Source organism: Saimiri boliviensis, chromosome 8 (genome assembly GCF_048565385.1).
Source record: "Saimiri boliviensis isolate mSaiBol1 chromosome 8, mSaiBol1.pri, whole genome shotgun sequence".
Taxonomy (NCBI): domain Eukaryota; kingdom Metazoa; phylum Chordata; class Mammalia; order Primates; family Cebidae; genus Saimiri; species Saimiri boliviensis.
The window spans coordinates 22,953,188-22,975,204 of record NC_133456.1 but is presented as its reverse complement, the minus strand read 5'-3'; the positions used below and the strand labels follow the sequence as shown (position 1 = coordinate 22,975,204).

At 53.8% G+C, this 22,017-nt stretch overlaps 1 protein-coding gene across 6 annotated transcripts in view; it reads left to right on the top strand.

Annotated features, from left to right (window-relative positions):
- Window positions 1–177: 177 nt before the first annotated feature.
- EFCC1 (EF-hand and coiled-coil domain containing 1) overlaps window positions 178–22,017 on the top strand; it is a 46,358-nt gene continuing 24,518 nt past the window's right edge. For all 6 annotated transcript variants that reach the window (XM_010336896.3, XM_010336895.3, XM_010336891.3 and 3 more), the window contains exons 1-2: window positions 178–1,205; window positions 2,738–3,021. In XM_010336896.3, coding sequence (XP_010335198.2) covers window positions 510–1,205; window positions 2,738–3,021 — 980 coding nt within the window. In that variant the 5' untranslated portion in view covers window positions 178–509. The remainder of the gene's footprint in view (window positions 1,206–2,737; window positions 3,022–22,017) is intronic.

Sequence of the window (22,017 nt, the reverse complement as noted above, 5' to 3'; positions counted from 1 at the left end):
GTGACGCTTGGACGTGGGGGCACATCCCCAGCAACTGGACTAGGCCCCCCCCCCCAGGCCCTCTTGGGCTTCAGATCCCGCGCCTGCCCCTCTCCCGGGTCTGGGGCTAACTCTCCGCGACAGGCAGGCGGGGCGGAGCGAGGAGGGAGTTGAGAGTGGACAGCCGGGAGTGGGAGGAAAAGCGCAGATGACAGGAATGTCCCTGGAGTAAGGAGAGGGGAGCGGAGAGTCACGCGGAGAAGCCAGATCCGGAGGTAGACCTGGCACTGGTGGCGCCGCGGGGATCCCGGGGGCTCCTAGACCCCCTACCCCAGGTCCCTCCAAAGCAACTGAGGTAAACCAGACGCCCTGTGAGGCCAGCTCAGCTGCTGGACACGGGCCCCGGCGCCGCTCCAACCAGACCGCGACCGCTAAGCCCCTCCTTTCGAGAAACTCTGCGGCCGCCCCTGGAAGTGGCGGGGCGAAGGGATCGGAGGAGGGACCAGAGGAGCGAGGCGCGCGGCGCAGCGATGGAGCCGGGCGGCGCTAGCGCTGAGGCCGGCATGGAGGGCGCGGGAGGCGACCCGTACCGGCGGCCTGCGCGGCGCACTCAGTGGCTGTTGAGCGCCCTGGCGCACCACTACGGGCTGGACCGCGGCGTGGAGAACGAGATCGTGGTGCTGGCCACCGGCCTGGACCAGTACCTGCAGGAGGTCTTCCACCACCTGGACTGCCGCGGCGCCGGCCGCCTGCCCCGCGCCGACTTCCGCGCGCTCTGTGCCGTGTTGGGGCTGCGCGCAGAGGGGACCACCGCAGCCGGGGAGACGGCAGGAGACGCGAACTCCAGAGATGTGACCGCTGGGGACGCGGCCGCTGAGGTGGCCACGGATAGGGACGCAGATACCGAGGAAGAGGCGCTCCTGGCGCTGCGCGCTGAGCCACCGGAGCTCACCTTTCGCCAGTTCCACGCGCGCCTCTGTGGCTACTTCGGCACCCGTGCCGGGCCCCGGCTGCCCCGCGGCGCTCTCAGCGAGCACATCGAGACGCAGATCCGCTTGCGTCGCCCGCGCCGCCGCCGCCGCCCACCCTGCGTTCCGGGCCCGGACAGCGGTCCAGACTGCGAGCGCGTGGCGCGTCTGGAAGAGGAGAACAGCAGCTTGCGCGAGTTGGTGGAGGACCTGCGGGCTGCGCTGCAGAGCAGTGATGCGCGCTGCCTAGCGCTGCAGGTGCGTGTCGGCCACGGAGGCGGGGTGGTAACGCCTGCAAGAGGGCTCGAACTACAAGCTCGCAGGCTGCGGAGCCCGACGGGACAGAGGCAGAGGAAGGGGAGATAGAGGGTAGCCCTACACCATTCCACCCCCGCCTCAGCCCTTGCATCCTGTCCATGTTCCTCCCCATTCCACTCCAGTCCCCAACCCTATTCTTAAAATCAATTCCACTCCCGAAAACCCGTCACACTCAGACACTTTTCTGCACACATATCCCCCATTGCGTCTTGCCTCTTCTAACCCAGGAATCGCACCTGTCTGGATAGTCTCACATATTCCCTTTCAGCAAGCATTTTTCTCTCTCCTTCCTGCCAGGCTTCTAGGAGGTTTAGAAGACAAAAGTGTGGAGGCCTTGTACTGATCTCCCTGCCTCCTAGGGTAGACTGACAGCTCCTTCCTTCAATCAACAAAGACTTATGGGGCTCTCTGCGGGAGAAACAGAGACCAGTGAGAAATAGGCAGGGTGGCTCCCAGTATGGATCAGGCATTCACGGCCCACCAAGTGCCTGCGGGTACCAGACCCGCTCCGCTCTGGGCTATTGAGAAGGAACCATCAGACGAGATAGGGACCCAGCCTCAGCATCTGGGAGCTGTCGACAAACACTTCAGCACTGTGCCAGCCGTGCGCCAAGGGCAGTGCTGGGTCGCAGGAGTCAGAGGAGGAAAGGAACAGCCCCTACCCCAGGCGACAACAGGCCAGGAAGAAACTGTTATATGACCCCGCCTTAGCCCAGGACACTGCAGAGTGCAGGGAAGCGGCAAGGTGTGGTTTTCAGTGTGTGTGTAGGCCAGGGTGGAAGCTGGAGAGTACTCCCCTGATGTGGAATCCCAAGTAACGTACGGGGAGTCGTGGGAATGCCTGAAAGGTTTTCCGGCGTCACTCATGCTCAGGTATTTATTGAGCACCTACTATGTGCCAGGTTTATTTTAAGCTCTGGGAACACACCAGTGAACAAGACAGAAACCACCCTCAAGGAGCCTCTAGTGAGCAAGCACGGGGAGGGCTGAAATGCCAGTGGGGGGTGCCTAGATGCTCCTGGGGTCTAGGGCCACCAGCAGGCTGACCACCACCAACACAGAAGTAGGCCGAGAAGAGTAGTGAGGTTGGAAAATGGAAAATCACTGGAATCACAGAGGGAACAGAATGCAGGTGTCCTGTCTCAGTTTCCTTTGTCAGAAGAAAAAAAAAAAAAAAAAAAAAAAAACCGCTGGAGGAAAAAAAAGAAAAAAGAAAAGAAAAGAAAAAACCGCCGGAGGGTAAGGGGCGAGGAGGAATCATTAGAGCTCCCGCCTCCCTAGGGATATGACGAAGGTTAAAGCTCAAAGGAGCTCGGATGCACCCGGCCTGAGGGCCTGGCACTCGGAAGCAGACGGTGCAATAAGCTTGCTCACGCGCTTCTGGGTGTGCAGTAATGGGGACCGCGGTCCTGCGGGCGTTCTTCTCGTGCATCTGGCTGGGGCACTCATCCCCTGCTCCCCTCTCCACTCAGGTCGGGCTCTGGAAGAGCCAGGCGAGCATCCACGAGACTGGACGCGGCGAGCCGGAGGCTGCGGCCCGGGAGCTGCGGCAGGCGCAGGGTGCCCTGGCTGCAGCGGAGGCCCGCGCTGGGCGGCTGCGCCGAGGCCAGGCCGAGGTGCGGCGGCGCGCGGAAGAGGCCCGGCAGGTGGTACTGCGCAGCCTGCACCGCGTGCGAGAGCTGGAGGCGCTGGCACGGCAGGTGCCTGGCTTGCAGCGCTGGGTGCGGCAGCTGGAGGCGGAGCTGCAACAGTACAGGTGAGCGGGGGTGCAGGCCCTGAGCCCAGGTGCCCCAATTTGGCTCCCATTCTCCCAGATTTTGGGTATGCAATTCTCCTCCCACTTGCTCTCGTGTTCCCCAGTTTCTCCTTGGGTTTATTCATGTGTTCTTCCATTCCTTCATCAGTTCTCCATTTCCTGTCATAAGTCTACTCCATTGCTTGCTTTCCATCTCTCTACCCACCCATCCATTCATCCATCCATCCATCCACCCATCCACTCACCCACCCACCCATCTATCCATCTATCCATCTACCCATCCATCCATCCATTCACCCACCCATTCATCCATCCATCCATTTATTCATCCACTCACCCACCCATCCAACCATCCATCCATCCATCCACTCACCCACCCACCTATCTACCCACCCACCCATTCATCCATCCATCCATCTACCCATCCATTCACCCACCCATCGATCCATCCATCTACCCATCCATCCATCCACTTACCCACCCACCTATCTACTCACCCACCCATTCATCCATCCATCCATCTACCCATTCACCCATCCATCCATATATCCATCTACCCATCCATCCATCCACTCACCCATCCACCCATCCAGCCACCCACCTGCCCACCCACCCATCCATCTATCCATCTACCCATCCATCCATCCACTAACCCACCTGTCCATCCATCCACTCACTCACCCACCCACCCATCCAGCTGCCCACCCACCCACCCAGCCAGCCAGATGTCCATCCATCCCGTTCACCCACAAAGACCTTCTTATCTATTTTTTTTAATCATAGATGGCACTTGAATGTGCTCATTCTCATTTGTTCCTGGATTTGATCATAATGATAATAGCTTACAGTTACTAAGCAACTGCTGTGTGCCAGGTTTTGAGCTAAGTGCTTTATGTGGCTTCACTCATTTCAGCCTCCCAACTGCCCTGTGAAGTGGGTACTACTATGTTTCCATTCTGTAGATGAGGAAACAGATGTATAATGAGTGCCTGTGCTAGCTCCACCAGGGCAGGAAGCTGGACTTGGGACACAGGTTCAAATCTTGGCAGGGATCTGGCAGATGTGTGAGTTCGGGCAAGTCGCCACCCCTTGCAGAGCCTGCTTCCTCTTGGGTGGAACACAGATTGGGGTCCATGCCTGCTGGAATGCTGTGAAGCCATGAGGTCCTGTCAGGCGCATGGTAGATGCTTGGTAGACAGAGCCTCTCTCCCTTTCAAATCACAAGGCACCCCTGCCTGCCGCCAGCCTGACACCACATTTGCTGAGCACCTTCTCTGTGCCAGGGGTATCCCAGGCATCAAGGATGCAGCCATGTGACTAGGACAGACTGAAGTCTCTACCCTGAGCAGCCACCTGTGAGCAGCTGAGACCTTCACAGGAACCAAGGTGTGGCAGAAGGCAGGATGTGGGGGGCACTCATCAGCCTGCCCCAAAGAAGTGAAACTTGAGGATGGGATGTCATAGAGCCAGATGGAGAGAGAAGAGGAGAGAACATTCTAGAAAATGGAAACAGTACAGGTGAAGCCCTGGGGCAGAAGGGACCTTAGCATCGTTCAAAAACTAAAAGGAGGCCAGAGTGGCTGGAGGGGTAGAGCTAGAGGGAGGCCCATTTAGGGCCTGGAAGGTGGCAGCAAGGACTTCGGTTTTTCCCTTAAGAGAAAGCACGTGAAGCCATGGAAAAGTTTTAAGCAAGGAGGTGACAGAAGCAGATTTACATTTCAATAAAAAGTTACCCTGGCTACAGTGTGACAAAGAGACGGGCAGACAGGGAGAGCAGGAGACAGCGCAGAGCCCAGTGAGGGCCCCTGTCTTCCCCTGGCCTGCGAGGACAGCGGTCTGGCCCAGGCTGGCGGCAGGGCAGCCAGAAGGGGTGGCCTTGAACCTAACTCCTCAGAGGAGGGGGGCCTTGTCCTGGACATCTGAGGAGCTCACAGCTGGGAGATAGGAAGGCATGGGGCTAGAGGGAGGCATCCAAAGAGGCGGACTCTGGGCCAGCCTCCTGCAGCGCGCAGTGTTTGGAGAGCCACTTCCTGTTTGCATAGCTGATGGCTAAAGAGCAAGGCTGGTTGGCTTGAGGCCCACATCCAGCCTTGGAACTTGGTCCAAGAGGAGAAATAAAGGGGCTCTTCTTTGTTTATCTCTAAAGTTACAACTAGTCCTCTATAGCAGAATGGCACAAGTAACTACAAACATTGGCATAGCCGTTTACAACCGAAAAAGTGGATTCAGAGCCAATGCACTATTTAGACCCCATAAGATTGCACAAGGTAGACATTTTATCCTCAGTTTAAAGATTGTGAGAAATGAGGCACAGAGAAGTTAAGTAACATACCCAAGGCCACACAGCCAGGAAGCAGAAAAGTCAAGTCGGCTTGCCCCCACTGCCTGTGTGCTTTGATTCAAGGTTACACAATGGCTGCAGTGCCTCCAGGCCTTGCATCTGCTGATCCCACATAAGAAGAAGCCTGCAAGGGCTGGTCCTGTCAGTCAGTCCCAAACAAAACTGGGGTTCTATTTTCCTTTTTTTTTTTTTTTTTTTTTTTTTTTTTTTTACAAGACGGAGTCTCGCTCTGTTGCCCAGGCTGGAGTGCAGTGGTGGTGATCTCGGCTCACTGCCACCTCCACCTTCTGGGTTCAAGCAATTCTCCTGCCTCAGCCTCCCGAGTAGCTGGGACTACAGGCGACAGCTACCATGCCCAGCGAATTTTTTGTATTTTTTTTTTTGTATTTTTTTTTTTTTTTTTTTTTGGTAGAGACAGGTTTCACTGTGTTAGCCAGGATGGTCTGGATCTCCTGACCTCCTGATCGGCTCGCCTTGGCTTCCCAAAGTGCTGGGATTACAGACATGAGCCACCATACCCGGTGGGGTTCGTTTTTTTGTTCGTTTGTTTTTTGAGATGGAGTCTTGCTCTGTCACCCAGACTGGAGTGCAATGGCACTATATTGTCTCTCTGCAATCTTTGCCTCACAGGTTCAAGCGATTTTCCTCCCAATAGCTGAGATTACAGATGCGCACCACCATGCCCAGCTAATTTCTGTATTTTTAGTAGAGACAGGGTTTCACCATGTTGGTCAGGCTGGTCTCAAACTCCCGACCTCAGGTGATCTTCCTGCCTCAGCCTCCCAAAGTGCTGTGATTACAGGCATGAGTCACTGCGCCTGGCCAAAACTCAGGTTCTGTTAGTAAGGAAGAAGGAGCAGCAGCTGTTGCAGAGGCTTTGAAGGAGACACCTAGTGATGAAAAAATTGAGGATCAGAGAGCTAGTGACACTATGTGAAGGGCACACGGTGATTAGGCGGATGGCTCATTTCTCTGCCCCTCTAGAAAAATGCCCTCAACCCTGCCTTGCTCAGGAGGCTAACCTCCTCTGCCCATTTTCTATGGTCAGAGTTTGCTGGTTTGTGGACTGACCTGCCCCACTCTGAGAAGGGAAAGGGGAGGAGACAGAATGGTCACAGGCATTTATTGAGCATCAGCTGCATACCAGGCACTTTTTCATGGGTGCCTCTAATCCAGTCTAAAAGAAAAGTGTTATTGACAGCATTTCACAGACGAGAAAACCAAGACTAGAGAGGAAGCAGCTGTCCAGTGTGGCACAGTGACTAGGAGGCAAGGGCAGGACTCACAGCCCAGCCTGGTGGCCCCAAGCCACACGCTCGAGTTGGATTTGGTAGTACACACAAGTCCTCCTGGATCTCCCACACCAGAAACATTGGCCAGACATTTTACCGGCTGGGGAGGGACTGCAGGCTAAATGTCACTTCTGCTCTTGCTTTTCAAGTGCCAGAAACTCAGATGTCCCTGATTGTTGAACTGAATCAGCCCCATTCTCTGCAGGTGGCCTAGGTGGCTGTAGTCTACAGGAATTACGGGGAGGAAACGGCCCCACGCCCCACACAGTAGTGCCCATCACACCCTCTTATGTGACATCACTCTGGAATGTCTCCAGGTGCTCTGCAGATGTGTCTTTAGGGGAAAAACAGAGCAATGACTGAACTCCTCCTGAGAATGACAGCTTGAAGTCATTTGGTTATAATGAATGACCCGACTCAAACTTTTCCAGCATCTCCCAGTGTTCAAAGCACTTTCACAGACACTGACTTACTCTGATCTTCTAATCTTTCCTCTAAGATTGGTATTGTGTCATATGTTTCAAATGAGAAAATAGACCCTTGAGGTTAGGAGTGGTTTTACTAAAGTCACATACCCAAAACTCAGCTGAATTCAGACTGCGTTGAGTTTCCTAACTTTGAGTCAAACTCTGCCACTTTCCTAAAACGGGATCTCCATGACTCTGCTGCTCATGTCTGGGGCTTCTGTTGAGTTCTTTTCCAGACCGGCACTGTCTTTTTCATCCTCGTCAGTCCTTGTGTTGTGGGTTCTGCCGAATCCTTGATCTCTGCAGCATTCAGCCACACTAATTCTACAGTCTCTTTTGGATTGCTGTAGTATCTGAGCTTCCTGAGATGTCTTACACCTGCTGTCTTTGCCATGATGAGGCATTCTTGGCAGGCACTGTCATTTTGGGCTGTGAGCCTCTCTTTGGCAGGGCCATGATCCTTGAGAGTCACACACAGAACCAGGTTGTTGAGTTCCCTTCAGAGCAGTTTTCTATCTGCCTCCACCAGGGCCTGATTCTAGACCAGTTTTTAAATTTGATTCTTAGCTTGGAGTTTCCTAGCTACCCAGGTAGTGAGAGATTGAGTCCCACACCTGGGAACAAAATCCCAAGGTCAATAGGTGGAATATTTCTCATCTTTGTTCGTGGATAAGACAGCCCTTGCTGGCCCCTGGCTCATGCAGGGAGCCTCCTTCTGTAGCTCACCATGCAGGGTCTTCCTGTCCCTAATATCTCCACGGACGTTTCAGCTCCATCTCCTGCTTTTTACACAAGCTGGAGGTCTCCTCTTCTCGTTTTTTTACCTTGGCTCTATATTCTTTTAAATAGTTCTATTTTATCCAGCATTTCAGCATATTTGTAGATGGAATAGGGGCTTCCCATAGCATGTCAATCCACCATCTTAACCAGCAACCTAAGAGGAAGGACAGTAAACATGTAAGCAATCGGAGACATTTATTCATTTCATTCAACAATATTTTCTAAGTACCTTCTATGGACCAAGCCCCGTGCCAGAATCCCTGGGGGCACAGAATGGCAATAGACATGTTAGGGCACAGATGTGCCATGTGCTGAGGGGCCACAAAGGAGCTACTGCTGCTTTCAGAGTTGTAGGAGTCGCAGGTGAAATAGAAGCACCCAGGAGTCAAAGGCATTTGCAGGGCTTCTGGAGCTGGCCCAGCCCCGCCTGCTGAGGCACGCAGCCCTCCCACGGGCCTTCTGGTCCCCTCGCAGCCACATCAGCCTCTGGTCTTGCTTCCCCACAGCTGGTCTCTGCTCATACTATCTCGCTTGAGATGAGAAACTCAGCTTCTTCTTCTTCTGCAAATCCCACAAAACAGTCCATCCCCACACACATTTTTATTCATAGTAGACGTTACTATTATTCGATGGGGGCATTCTGTTGCAGTAATGCAAACAGATTCATATGGAAATTTTGACATCACCATTCATAAAATGTCATCCAATCCCTGCCCAAGCAAGGTGGCTCTTCTCCCAACTTAGTTCCAACCACTCTCCCACCTTTCTTCTCTCCTCTGTTTTCTCTTTCTTTTCTTCCTTTCTATCATTCACATCTCCTGGGTGAGTGCCAGAAACCCTAATGCAAACTGACCTAGGTGAAAACGAAGTTAGTTCTTAGAACTGAAAGGAGTAGGCATGCCCAGCTTCAGACATGGCTGGATTCAGGTACTCACGTAGTATTCCCAGGATACGCTGAAGCTCTGCTTTACTCTCCAGCAAGTTCTCTCCCCCAGTAGCCCTTGGGATGCCAGGCTAATATCCTCAAAGCTCAGTTCAGTAGAAAGACCATCTGTCGTCTGAACCATCCCACTGAAGTCCTGGAACGGGGCCTCACTCAGCCAACTCGAAAACGTGTTCATCCCTGAATTCATCACAGGGGCCAGGACAATCTGATGCTCTGATTGGCCAAACCTTAGTCACATACCCACCACTGGAGCAGAGCAAGGCCCATCGAACTCTGGGAATGAGATCCTCCTGGGAGAATCAAGGGGGACTGTGCCCCAGACATATTCAAGGCACACACCCCCTTGCCCCTCTCTGGAGCTTGCAACCCAATCCTTTTCTTGTCTGGGGAATAGCCTACCTGTGTGGGCTCAAGACTCTGAACTCTGAAGGCCCTGGGAGGAAACCTGATTAGACACGGAGTAGGCTTGTCTGGAGATCAGCTTTTCCTGCCTGCTGAGTGCTTTGGGGATGGTTTGCGGGGGGTACTCTGTGCCCTTGCCAACCTGTGCCCATCCAGGTGATTCAGCACTCACTGAAGAGGGCAGACAGAAAAAGAGGGTTATCCCCAGGCTCTGTCTGTAGCTGGGAGCCCTCCTAAGGGAGCATGAGGGCTTGGCACTTCTGTGGCCCAGTACCCAGCCCAGCCTTGGCATGCAGTAAGATGTGTGTGGACACACGAATGGTCCAGCAGGCATGGGAGTGGATGCTATCCTCAAAAGCGAAAGGGGCATGGTGCCTGGGGCTGCAGCACAAGGAGACCCGTAAGTGGTCCAGTGGCCTGGTCCTGCCTTGAGGGGTCACCCTTGAGTCCTCAGTAGATGGTCTCTGCTAGGTTTGTGGCATCTTGTCCTTTTGAAGCTGCCCATGTCTCAGCCAATTGCCTGGCCTGGCCCCACCCTGCTCTGAAGCCAAGGAGCAGCTGAGCCCTCTTAATGGAGCCTTCGGGACACCTGGGCAGGGCAGGCAGCCTGGGGCCAGCACCACCAGGCAGGGGCTGGTGCTCAAAAAGACAGAAAAAAGAGGGCCAGCTCCGCTCAGCTGGAGCAGGGGGAGGCCTGGCCCGGCCTCTGGCTTTGTTGTCAGGGAAGATGAAAAGGCTGGGATGGAGGCAAGCAGGCTGGGGAGGGGGGAGGGAGCAGGGAGGGCAATCGGCTGGCCATCATGAATGGGACACAGAGATGAGGCCATCCGAGGGCTACCTCCTTTCTTCTGCCCCATTGCTGCTGCCTGGCCTGACTTGGGTGGGCCAAAGTCAGCGGGCCCGGAGCGGGAGGGAGGCAGATGGGTGGGGGTGAGCAGAGGGGTCATGGGGCACCGTCTGAAGCTAGGAGGCCTCGGATTCCATTGTCCTTGGAGGTGGGTGTGTGGGTGGCCTTGGTGGGAACAGAGGCCTTTCCTCCAGAAACAATACCCAGGCTCACAAAGAGGCAGGCCCACCTGGGCACCCACTGCATGCCCCGGGCCCTCAGGATACACAGGGGGCTCGGTGGCGGGGGGGGGGGGTGCCCAGGCTCAGGAGGCCCAGCCCAACCTGGCTATCATTCCCAGCTCTTCTACATGTGCGGTAGGAGCTGCAGCTGTCCCTTCACTTCTATGAGTCTCAGTTTCCTCAGGCATGAAGTGGATACTTGCAGAAACTTATTATTTATCCCTTATCACAATACCTGTCATGTAAAGCATGCCTTATAAATACTTATCATGGTGGTGGTTGGTGTTGCTAATATCCACAGGCCGGACCCCAGAAAGCCCTCTGTCCACAGGGACCCAGTAGGCAAATGGACAGTTTCAGTTGGGTGCAGCAAGGCTCCAACAGCGCCACAGTTTGGGGGCAAGCAAAGAGGAAGTTTGGGCATCCCTTGGGTAAATGCCGTATCTGAGCTGGGTGTTGAAGGATGAGTAGGAGTTTTCTCAGACATTGCAGATCTGGGTTCCAGTGAGTGCGGACACTCAGAGGTATGAAGGGCCTTGGGACTGCTTGGGAAGAAGATTTTTTATTGTGACTGAAGGGTTTGTGGTGGATAAAGACAGGGTAGGCAGCTAGAGGGGCTGGCAGAGGACCCTGAACGCCAGGCTGATGCATGAAGCCTCTGGCCCAGAGAGCAAGGCAGAGAAGGGCTCGAGGCAGAGAGTGAAGTGGTCAGAGTTGAGCTTCCTAAAGACCCCTCCAGCTGTCCATGGAGGACTGACTGGGCAGGAAGGGAGGCAGTGGGGAAGGCAGGAGGCTAGAAGGCTGGTGAGGAGGCTGCTATGTCCAGCGAGAGACCGTCAGTGCCTAGAAGGGATGGGCCACTGGCCCCATGCCTGGACGCCTCACTTGGAACAGGGAGAGCCTCTGCCAGCCATTCTCTGTTCTAAGTTAGAGCCCTCCCCAACAGAAGAAGCTCGGGATTTGTGGCCGAAACAGAGCTGGTGCAGCACTAGAGGACAATGAGGACCTTTCTCAGGGTGGAGGAGCAGAGGGGGCACCCAGAACAAGCCTTGGTATTGTCACCTCAATACTAAGGGGACTGGGCAGGATGGCCACATCCAAACTTCTCCCTGGAATTGACAGAGCGCTCTCAGCTGGCTGTGGGCAAGGAAGAGGAACCTGGGCCAGATGGTGCCAGGACCTCGGAGGTGAGTGAAAATGTTCCCACGGACTCAGATCTCACGCGGCTGTAGGGACAGACTCCAGAGAGCCCATCTCAGCAAAGGGCCCCCCAGGCCAAGCAGGAGGCTCTGTGGTGAATGGGTTTCTCCTTGCTCCTCAGGGTCCCACTGGGGCACAGGAAGACTTGAGGCGGGGTCACCAAACCATTGAACTCCCGAGACGTCACCCTGAAATTGTCACCAGAGTTGGCAAAGCTGCCAGTTCCACTGCAGTTTCTTGCCACAGCCTCGACACCCCTTGCCGCGCCATTCAAGGCTGTGCCCCATGGCCAGGCTTCGAACACGGGCAGTCAGAGCGCACCTGTGTGAGGATGATGTTCTGAGGGCGGCCGCAAAGGCAGCGCTAGCGGTAGATTTCTCCGCAAGGAGTATTTCCAGCAGCAAGTTGTAGTGAGCTCACCTAGCAGTGGTTTGAGCACAGTGGGGTCCTGTCTTCCCTGGGAGTGGGCTCCAAGATGGGTCTTCTCAGTGCTGCTTCAAGCCTGTGGCCTCCGCAACATGAAAGTCAGAGTAGACCAGGCGCGTAATCCCAGCCCTTTGGGTGGCCAAGGTGGGCAGATCACCCGAGGTCAGGAATTCAAGACCAGCCTGACCAACATGAGGTCTCTACCAAAAATATAAAAATTAGCCGGGCTTCCTGGCATATGCCTACAATCCCAGCTACTCGGGAAGCTGAGGCAGGAGAATTGCTTGAACCCGGGAGGCGGAGGTTGCCGTGAGCCAAGATTGCACCACTGCACTCCAGCCTGAGTGACAGAGCGAGACTCCATCTCAAAAAAAAATAAATAAATAAAAGAAAGTCAGAATGAAGCAGGGACATTCATTTCTGTCTCTCCAGAAAAGCAAGGCCTGTCCAGGGCAGGATCACAAAAGAGCAGGCCTTGGAGAGCAAGGAGGTAGTGGAGGAGGAGCCATGGGCTGTCTGTCAAGGTGGCCGATCAGTGGTGTCCCCAGAGTAACCTGCCCTCCTTCAAACCCATGCCCCCCGATGCTCTGCTTGGAGGACAGAGCCTGGCCTCACGCTTTGGGCTGACAGCTCAGAGATATAACCTCTCTAGAGCCTGGGGCTTTGTGCCCCTCCCAGAGAGAGGGCCCTTGACTGCACAAGCTAATACGTGCAATAAATGCATCCTTCAGAGAAGGAAGGAGCCTAGAGAGGGACGGCGACCCGCCCAGGCTCACCCAGTAAGTCAGGGGCACAGCCAGGCTGGATTCAGTCCACAAGTCTGTGGCTCTTTCTGCTACTTCCCACAGGTGGGTTGGAAATAAGTATCAGCCTTTTCAGGCCGGAGGCGGCCACACAGGACATGGGGTGGCTTAAAGTGCCAGACCAGTCACCCTTGGCCATGACCTGTCTCATCTGCCAACCTATGTATGTTGCACATTTTCTTGGTGTCTTGATGCTTCTTGGGAAGCTGCAACTCAACTTGCTTATGCCTCGGTTTTCTTATCTGGAGAATGGGTTAATTTTAGTACCGACCTCACAGGGTAAGAATCAAATGAGATAATAGATAGAAAGCATTTAGAATGATACCTGGCACATAGTAAGCCCTCCTTAAATGTCATTGTCAGCTGGCCCTGGCCTGTGGGAGGCACTGCCACCTGTGGGGTGTGCCTGTGTCTGCTGTACACTCCTCAGATGGGCTTTTGACCCCCATGCCTCCAGCACTCTTTATCTATCTGTATCTCTGCTTGTCCCTGCCTGGTTCTACTCCTGCTCCGCATAGCTGGGAAGGAGGCTGCAGGGACTTTCAAATTCTGTGACCCACCATTCTGCTTCCCAGCCCCTGCAGATCAAGTCCCAGGAAAGAACACGGATTGGCTCCGCCTGGGTCACAGCCCCACCTCTAGGCCGAGACCAGGACCAGGCTACTAGGATACTCCCGTTGGCCTGGACCAGGGCACACACGCAGCCCTGAAGTGGGCCAAGAGCTGGGTGGCCACAGAGGTGGGACAGCTCCCAAAAGGAAGGTTGGCGCTGTTATGAGGAGACAGAAAAGGATGCAGGTCAGACAGAAACAACAAACGTCCACCTCATGAACTTCCCCTTAGAAATGAAAATTCAAGAAACATAAAAGCTACAGCTCAGCACCAGGCAAAGAGACGGTGGAAGGCAGGCACTGGGCCGCTGAGCCAGGCGCTCGGTGTTTTTTATGTAGTGTAGCGGTTTTCGGAAAGTCAAAGGGCCTGGCGCATGGTGGTTTTCCTTATTTAAGGTGGTCTCATCCAAAGAGAGAATCTCTCTCCTCACATAAGGATAAGCTGCTTACCCGCAAGGAGTCATCGAAGGGGAGGCTAGTTCCTGGGTGGAGGCCTGGCTTGTCCCGTACCTCCGGAAAAGCCAGTGCCAGGACTTACACATGGCCTGGCCTAGAGTCAGGGACGCGGTTCTGCAGACCCAAGCCAGGGAGCTCTGGAGGACACAGGGGGTGGGCATCATGATCTCCAGATTGTTTTGACGGTACAGCCTAGGATTCAGACAGTCGAGGTAATCTTGTGCAGAAAAAAAATGGCAAAAAATAAAAGTATGCTTCCTTTGGTTGGAGGGATTTCTATATTATCCTTGATTTTTTTAGTTCCTAATGGCTAAAACCATTCACACTGCCTTATGCCAAAAGAAAAGTAGGAATGGCACTTATTTATCAAGTAAAAATCTCAAGTGTATATAGCTTCAGGCACAGCTAGATCTAGGAGCTCCAGTCATGATATCTGGAATCTCTTTCTTTCTGTCTCTTATCTTGACTCTCCTAGCTGGCTCTGATTTCAGACATTCTTCCCACAAGGTAGCAAGACAGCTACCATCATCATCAGGATTAGCTCCTATCCTCCCAATCACCCCCAACAGAAACGCTGACTCTTTCCCAGGAGTTCCAACACAGGCCAGGCCCATTCCAGAGCCAGTCACTGGTACCGGGACATGGAGTATGCTGACTGGCCAGCCTAGGTCATGTGAGTACTCTGGACCAATCACTGCCACTCTGATTAGCCAGAATTGGCTAAAGCATTCCCACCTCTGGTCCTAGCTGACACGTGGACCAGAAGTGGAGGAGTCGATTCTCCAGAGAACAGTGTCTAGGGGCTGGATGGCAGGGCTCCTTGTGGGCAGTGATGGCACCCAGTCTCTCTGAGCCAGGCAGAGGACCTGGCCCAGGAAGGGTAGTGGCTTCTTTGTGACTAGGCAGGCACAGGAGGGACTATCAGAATCTGCTCTGAGTTGGGGGTGGGGGCTTCTCCTGAGAGGACTGAGGTTAGCCATTTCAGAGACCCAGGAAGGCGCGGACAGAGTCTTTAGACTCTTCATTTTGCCTATTCATTATTTTCTGTCAGAAATAACCATTGGCTTTTCTTTCTTCAGCCAAATTCTGTCCTGTGCCCAGAGAGTGCCCTGCTGCCCTGGGCATGAGGGAGGCAGCTGATCCAAGGCAGAGACCCTGCCCTCGTGGGCTGACTCCCAGTGCAGGACACTGTTGACCACCAGGAACGAAGCGGGTGGAGGAGGGGAGGGTCAGGGACTGTGTGAGTCAGCTCAGGCTGCTGTGACAAGCACCACGGCCCCGGGGCTTCAGCAACAGGCATTTGTCTCCCACAGCTCTGGAGACTGAAGGTCCAGAGTGCGGCGCCGGCAGCACTGGCTTCTCCTGCGGTCTCTCTGCTGGGCTGGCAGGCAGGGCTGCCTTCCCCCTGTATCTTCACGTGGTCTTCCCTGTATGCATGTCTCTGTCCTAATCTCTCCTTAGAAGGACGCCAGTCACACTGCATTACGGCCCACCCTAAAGACCTCATTTTAACTTGATTACCTTGTTAAAGCTTCCATCGCTAAATAAAGTCACATTGTGAGGAACTCTGGGGGTCTGGACATCAACATGTGAATGGGGTTCGCAATCAGCCCATCACAGGAAGCTCCTCTGGGGGATGACCCTGGAATTGAGGCCTGAGTGGCAAGGTGGGGCCAGTGACTTGTACAATACAGGGCAGGGGCAACCCCCATAGCAAAACCACAGGGCTGGGCACAAGCTTGGCTTGTCTGAGCTGCCTGCACGGGGACGAGCAAGTTGGAACCAGAACGGATGTGGTGGGGCCAGTGAGGAGGGGTCAGGGAGGAGGGGCAAGTGAAAAGCCCTCCCACCTGTGCACACCGAGTCCTGCTAAGTCTCAGCTCCACGTGGCTCAGACCCACCCGCTCCTCTCCAGCTGCACCCACCACCCAGCCCAGCCCCAGTGCCGCCCCTGGGCAGCTGTCCTGGCCTCCTGACTGGTGTCCCAGCCCCCTCAGAACCACTGACCACACAGTGCCAGGTTAAGCTTTTTAACACGCAGATCCCACCTGGGGCTTCCCAGCTCACAACTCTCCCGTCACCTCCTCTGGTGACCGTCATGACCCTGAGTGACCAGGCCCTTCCCCGTCCTCTGCTGCAGCCACACTGACCCTCCAGGTCTCCCCTCCTCAGGCCCTTTGGGCATGCGCCTCCCTCCACTGACTCCAAGCCTACTTCTGGCCAATCCGCATTCACCCTTCTGGTCTCCCCAGATCCCTACTTCTTCAGGGAGGCCCCACCTCCATCCGCAGCCGTTCCCCGTCATCTTCCTCAGCCCCTGGCCTTTTCTGTCCTTCACGTATTTTTATGACGCCTTCATTGAGGTCTGCTCCCTCAGGGAGGTTGGTGGGTAAGCTCTGTGGGGTCAGGGGCCACGCGGTTGCTAAGGACAGTGGCTGGTTCAATAATTCATCCTTCGGTGGATTAAAGAACCAAGTCAGCAACTCAGGCTGCCAGGGCCTTAGAGGGTGATCAGCCCAGCCTGACACCGTGCACGGCGCCCCCAAGAGCTGGGTGTCCGTGTCTGCTCGCGCACGCTCCTGTCCCCCCCGGTCCCACTGCCATCCCCTGCTCAGTAAAGTTGGAGGGTTCCCGAGTTTGGGTAGAGACCAGAGAGAAGGAGTCACAGAGGACCCCTGAGGACTGTCCCCCCCAGCCCTAGTGATTGATTGTCCGCCCTTCCTCTGCCACCCCCCTCTCAAGCTGCTCTTCCTGCTGTTGTTCCCTTGTTTTCACATGCTGCTCTCCGTTTCCTGTGAGGCTGCTTCGCTCCGGAAACACCACGCAGCAAAGGAAGCCGCTGTGTGCGAACCTCTAGGACGTTCCAGGGCAGGCATGGAAGCGTGGCTGTGGCCTGATGGCCCACAGGAGCCTGGCTGGGTTCTGGGGAACCTGTCAGCTCTGAGCTTCCTGAGACTTGCTAAGTCGATGAGCAGCTCAGAGCGTAGGAAGCAGAGAGAGAAAGACACTAGTGACATTTCTCATCTATTCCAGAATCGACTGAGCCCAGGGGCTTTTGATGCACCACCCTGGCTTTGATGTGATGCCTTGACCCGCCCCCGGGTTAGAGCACCAAGTTAACTGGTCACACACTAAGCCACAGTTGCTGTACAGGGATTTTGCAGTTGGATTAAAGTCTGTCAGTTGACTTGAGATAAGGGACATTATCCTGCCTTGTGTGAGTGGACCTCAAGAGCCAAACTGAGGCCTCCATGGGAAAGAGAAGTTCCACCTGTGGACAGAAGGGTGTGGACTCCATCTACAGCCAGGCCTGCCGCTGTAGCTCTGTCTGAAGGGCTTGACGACAAGGAGGTGACCTATGTGAATGTGGGGGCTGGCTACAGGAGTCTGAAGTCCAAACAGGCAGGTGGGAGCTCAGGGGCACACCTGTGTCTGGAAGCCCATGAGCCGTACGGGTGAGCTCCACCTGCCTGCGAGCTTCCCTTTTGTAGACTTCAGACTCCCGTAGCCAGCCCCCACAATGACACAGGCCACTTCCTGGTCATAATTCAGACAGATCTACAGCTGTAGGCCTGGCTGTAGATGGATTCCGTACACTGGCCTTGCTTCTCTGATCAAACCCTGACTCATACAGGGGCTAAGGCAGGAGGGGGCAGCATTGATTAAGGAACCAAAGCCAACATTTCAGAGCACCCGTGGGTGGGAGGCACTGCACGATGACACCCCCAAGCAGTGCCATGAGTGGTTGATCAATCATCGTTGATCCTTTAGGCGGCAAGAACATAAAACCCAACCGAGAATGGCTTAAACCACAAGAACATTTATGATCTCACGTGAGAAGTCCAGGGGAGAGCAGTTCCTTGGCAGTTCAGTAAAGTTTTTGAGGACCCAATTCATCTTCCATTCTGTCTTCCTCAGCTTGTCATCTTGGCCTGTCAGCAAGGGCCCCTCACGGTTACAAGAGAGCTGCCACGGCCTCAGGCATCACTGCCGTATCCACAGGACCTCCTGGCCAACTTCCCCTTACCGCTCTTTGGCCAGAATCGCATCACATGCCTGCTCCTAAACGAATCTCTGGCAACGTGAAGGAGGCTTCATGACTGGCCAGTGAAGCCTCTCTGGGAGTACAAGGCCACAGTCAGGGTTGAGCTGACAGTAGATGGGATGTGATTGTTTGGATGACTTTATTTGGTTTCTATCACAACTACAGCCGATCACCACACCCTCAGTGACTTGAAACAACACCCACCTGTGACCTCATAATTCCGTAGGCCAGAAGTCCAGGCAGGCTTCTCTGCATAGGCTCACACAAGGCCAAAAGCAAGGCGCCCTTGGCCGCGTCTGGAGCCCCTGGGAAAGCCCATTCCAGTGTTGGCAGATTCCGGCTCCTTTCAGTTGTGGGACCGAGGCTCCATTTCCTCGCTGGCTGTCAGCTGGGGTTGTTCTCTGCATTCCTTCACCTGTGTTCCTTTCGTCTTCCAGCCAGCAGTGACCTGCCCGCGTCCTTCTCACACTTCGAGTCTCTCTGACGGTCTCTTCTACGCAGCCCAGAAAGCTCTCTGCCTTTCAAGGGACTGGTGTGATTAGACAGGGATGATCCCGTCTTCTGGTCAGCTGTGCCTTAGAATGTCATGCCGTCTCCAAGTGACAGGCTCTCCTCACTCACAGGCTTTGGGAATTAGGATGTGGAACTTGGGGGCCCATTGCTAGACATTCGGCCCACCCCCATGGTCACCATAGTGCCCACCCCAGGGAGGCAGACATTTCATTGGAAAGAAAGTTAACCTCAGGCCGGGCGCGGTGGCTCAAGCCTGTAATCCCAGCACTTTGGGAGGCCGAGGCGGGTGGATCACGAGGTCGAGAGATCGAGACCATCCTGGTCACCATGGTGAAACCCCGTCTCTACTAAAAACACAAAAAACTAGCTGGGCGTGGTGGCGCGTGCCTGTAATCCCAGCTACTTAGGAGGCTGAGGCAGGAGAATTGCCTGAGCCCAGGAGGTGGAGGTTGCGGTGAGCCGAGATCGCGCCATTGCACTCCAGCCTGGGTAACAAGAGCGAAACTCCGTCTCCTAAAAAAAAAAAAAGAAAAAGAAAAGAAAGTTAACCTCAGAGAGGTGAAGTGAGTTCCTCAGGGTTGTACCAGCCAGGGAGTTATGGTTGCAAACAACAGAAATCGATGCTGCTCATTGAAGCAAGAAAACAATAGTCCCCCTCCTGGTTCCCCAGAGAGTATGCAGTCCCGGCCATACAAAAAGGTCCCATGCCCTATTTATCCCCAGGCAGATGCTTGGTTTCGTTTATTCCATGACCTAATGGGGTTAGTTTCCTTAGCAAATCCAGAGGTGCTGGCTAGCTTGGGAGTAAAGATGAGACCTCAATTCTGCAAACTCATTAAACATGTTTGCCTTGGACCAAATTGTCTTCACAGCGAGCAGAAGCCATCAGTTAAACCCTGGGTTAGCAAACTACAGCCTGTGAGCCAGTCCAGCTCCACCCCTATTTTATACCATCCATAAACTTAGAATAGTTCTTACATTTTTAGATGGTTGGGAAAAAAAGGTATGCTATTTCATGACATATGAAAATTTGTAAAATTCAAATGTTAGTGTCGATGAATAAAGTTTTATTGGAACACAGCCACAGCCATGTCCACTTGTTCATGCCTTCTCTGGGACTGCTCCTGTGCAGAGTGGAGTAGCTGTGGCAATGACCTCATGGGCTTCGAAGCCTGAAATACTTACTCTCTGGCCCTTTGCAGCATAAGGGTGCCAGCCTTGAGTCCGATGACAATGTGCTCGTCATTGGTGACCAGCAATTCCAACCTTGGGATTCTTCATGTATTCTGGGCAGGGGACGGGGCGGGGCGGGAATGGACTCTCGAGTCTTGTTTCCACACGGCTTGCTGCCCTGCAGGCAGCCCCTCCCCGGTGATTTCTGTGTATCTTCTTGTTGGGATGTGTTCTCGCAAAGCAAGTCTTTTGGGGTCTATGTGCACTGCATCAGCAGCCTTGTGGCACACGTCTCTGTGCCTCTGACTCCCCGCTCAGTGCTGCAGTTCCCACTCCACATATTGCTGTGTGAGTGCATCTGCCCGCTGCTTCTCCCCTCTGCAGACTCCCCTATCCACTCCCAGGAGTGGATATCACGCTGCCCACCACTCCAGATGACACTGAGTGAGCGTCCTCCCCCATGCCACCGTGCAGCAGCCTACTGTGAGAACTGTCCCAGGAGAGGAGCTGCTGGGTCTTGGGGAGGCACGTACGTAATTTGATCAAGTGATGCCAGCTGGCCCTGCTGTGTTCTTTGATGTGATCAAGTTCACCAAATTCTTTTGGCTTTATGATTTTTGCCTTTGAATTCTTGAGTGGTCCTCCGTTCCTAGGTCACAAGGCTATTCTGCTGGATGTTCTTTTGTTTGCATTGCATCTTTTACTTTTAGGTCTTCAGTCCATCTACCCTTTCGGGTGATGGAGACGGAACCCAGCTTTAAGTTTGTCCTGGGTAGGTTTAGAGGGGTGGCTACCTTCAGTCACGTGGGATTTAGAAGCCCAGACAGCCCCTTATCAGCATTTGTCTTAGCGGTTTGCTCATCAGTTCAATAATTCCTCTGAGGATGTGGGACCGACCATAGCAGGACCCTCACTTGCATATATTTTGTGTTTATATGAAGAGTCACATTCTAGATTCGTATAATTCTAGTACAAACAAGTGAGAACTACAGTTCTGGCGGAAAAAGACTGTAAACTATTTAACTTTTAGTATAAGTTGTGGATCAGCATGGTCCAATTGTGCTTTATGAGATGATGGAAATGCTTTCTGGCTGTGCTGGTAGCTGTGAGCCACAGGTAACTATGAGCACTTGATGTAGCTAGTGCAACTGAGGAACTGAATTCTTAGTTTTATTTAACTTTGATTAAATTTACTTTTTGTTTTTTTTGAGACCGAGTTTCACTCTTACTGCCCAGGCTGGAGAGCAGTGGCACAATCTCACCTCACTGCAGCCTCCACCTTCCGAGTTCAAGCGATTCTCCTGCCGCCTCAGTCTCCTGAGTAGCTGGGACTACAGGTGTGCACCACCACACCTGGCTAATTTTTGTATTTTTAGTAGAGACGGGGTTTCACCATGTTGGCCAGCCTTGTCTCAAACTCCTGACCTCAGATGATCCACCCACCTCAGCCTCCAAAAATGCTGGGATTATAGGTGTGAGCTATCACGCAGAGTGGATTAAATTTAAATAGCTACATGTGGCTGCGGTTACCATATTGGACGGTACAGGCCAGATTAAAACACTAGGACACCACTGCAGAAATTTATGCATGTATTTGAGGTTTTGGGGGGTAAAATGAGAAGTGGAAAAGGAAAGATGAACAAGTAGAAAGCTGTAAACCGAGGATGGGAGTTAATATTTGTCAAGTGCCTACTGTGTGCCAGGCACATACATCCCTAATTTAGCCCTACGTGCACTCTATGAGCTTGGGTGACTTACTCCAATTTAAAAGATTGGAAGGCTGGGCACGGTGGCCCTTGCCTGTAATTTCAGAATTTTGGGAGGCCGAGATAGGTGAATCACTTGAGCCCAGGAGTTCGAGATCAACCTGGGCAACATAGTGAGACCCCATCTCTACAAATATACAAAAAAATTGGCCAGGCATGGTGGCATGCACCTGTGGTCCGAGCTACTGAGGAGTCTGAGGTGGGAGGATCACTTGAGCCTGGGAGGTTGAGGCTGCAGTGAGCCAAGATCACGCCACTACATTCCAGCCTGGGCAACAGTGTGAGACCCTGTCTCAATAAATAAATAAATAATAAAAGAATGGGGAAGTTGAGTCTAACCCAGTTTACCTCAAAGAGCTGAAAGACTTGGTGAGGCACCCTTATTGGAGTAGCTGGGCCAAGATTAAAAAGCCACAGGCCAGATACCCCTCTTAAAAGCCTGTGTGAGCCCAGAGGCTCCAGGGGAGGGGGCCAGGAAGGTTATAGGCTGGCTGAGCACTTGCAGATGGGAACCCTGGACACCACCCTTCTGAAGGCTGAGGCATGGTCCAGTGTGCTGACCCAGCAGCCTCCAAGCCCAAATCCACAGGGGTGGGCACCTCGTAATCCCAGGGCCAGGCTGCTGTGGCCAGTGGGATGTGAGGCTGAGATTGGGCAGGAGTCTGGAATGGGGCATTTCCTTGGGAGAAGTGTCTCCCCAGGGACTT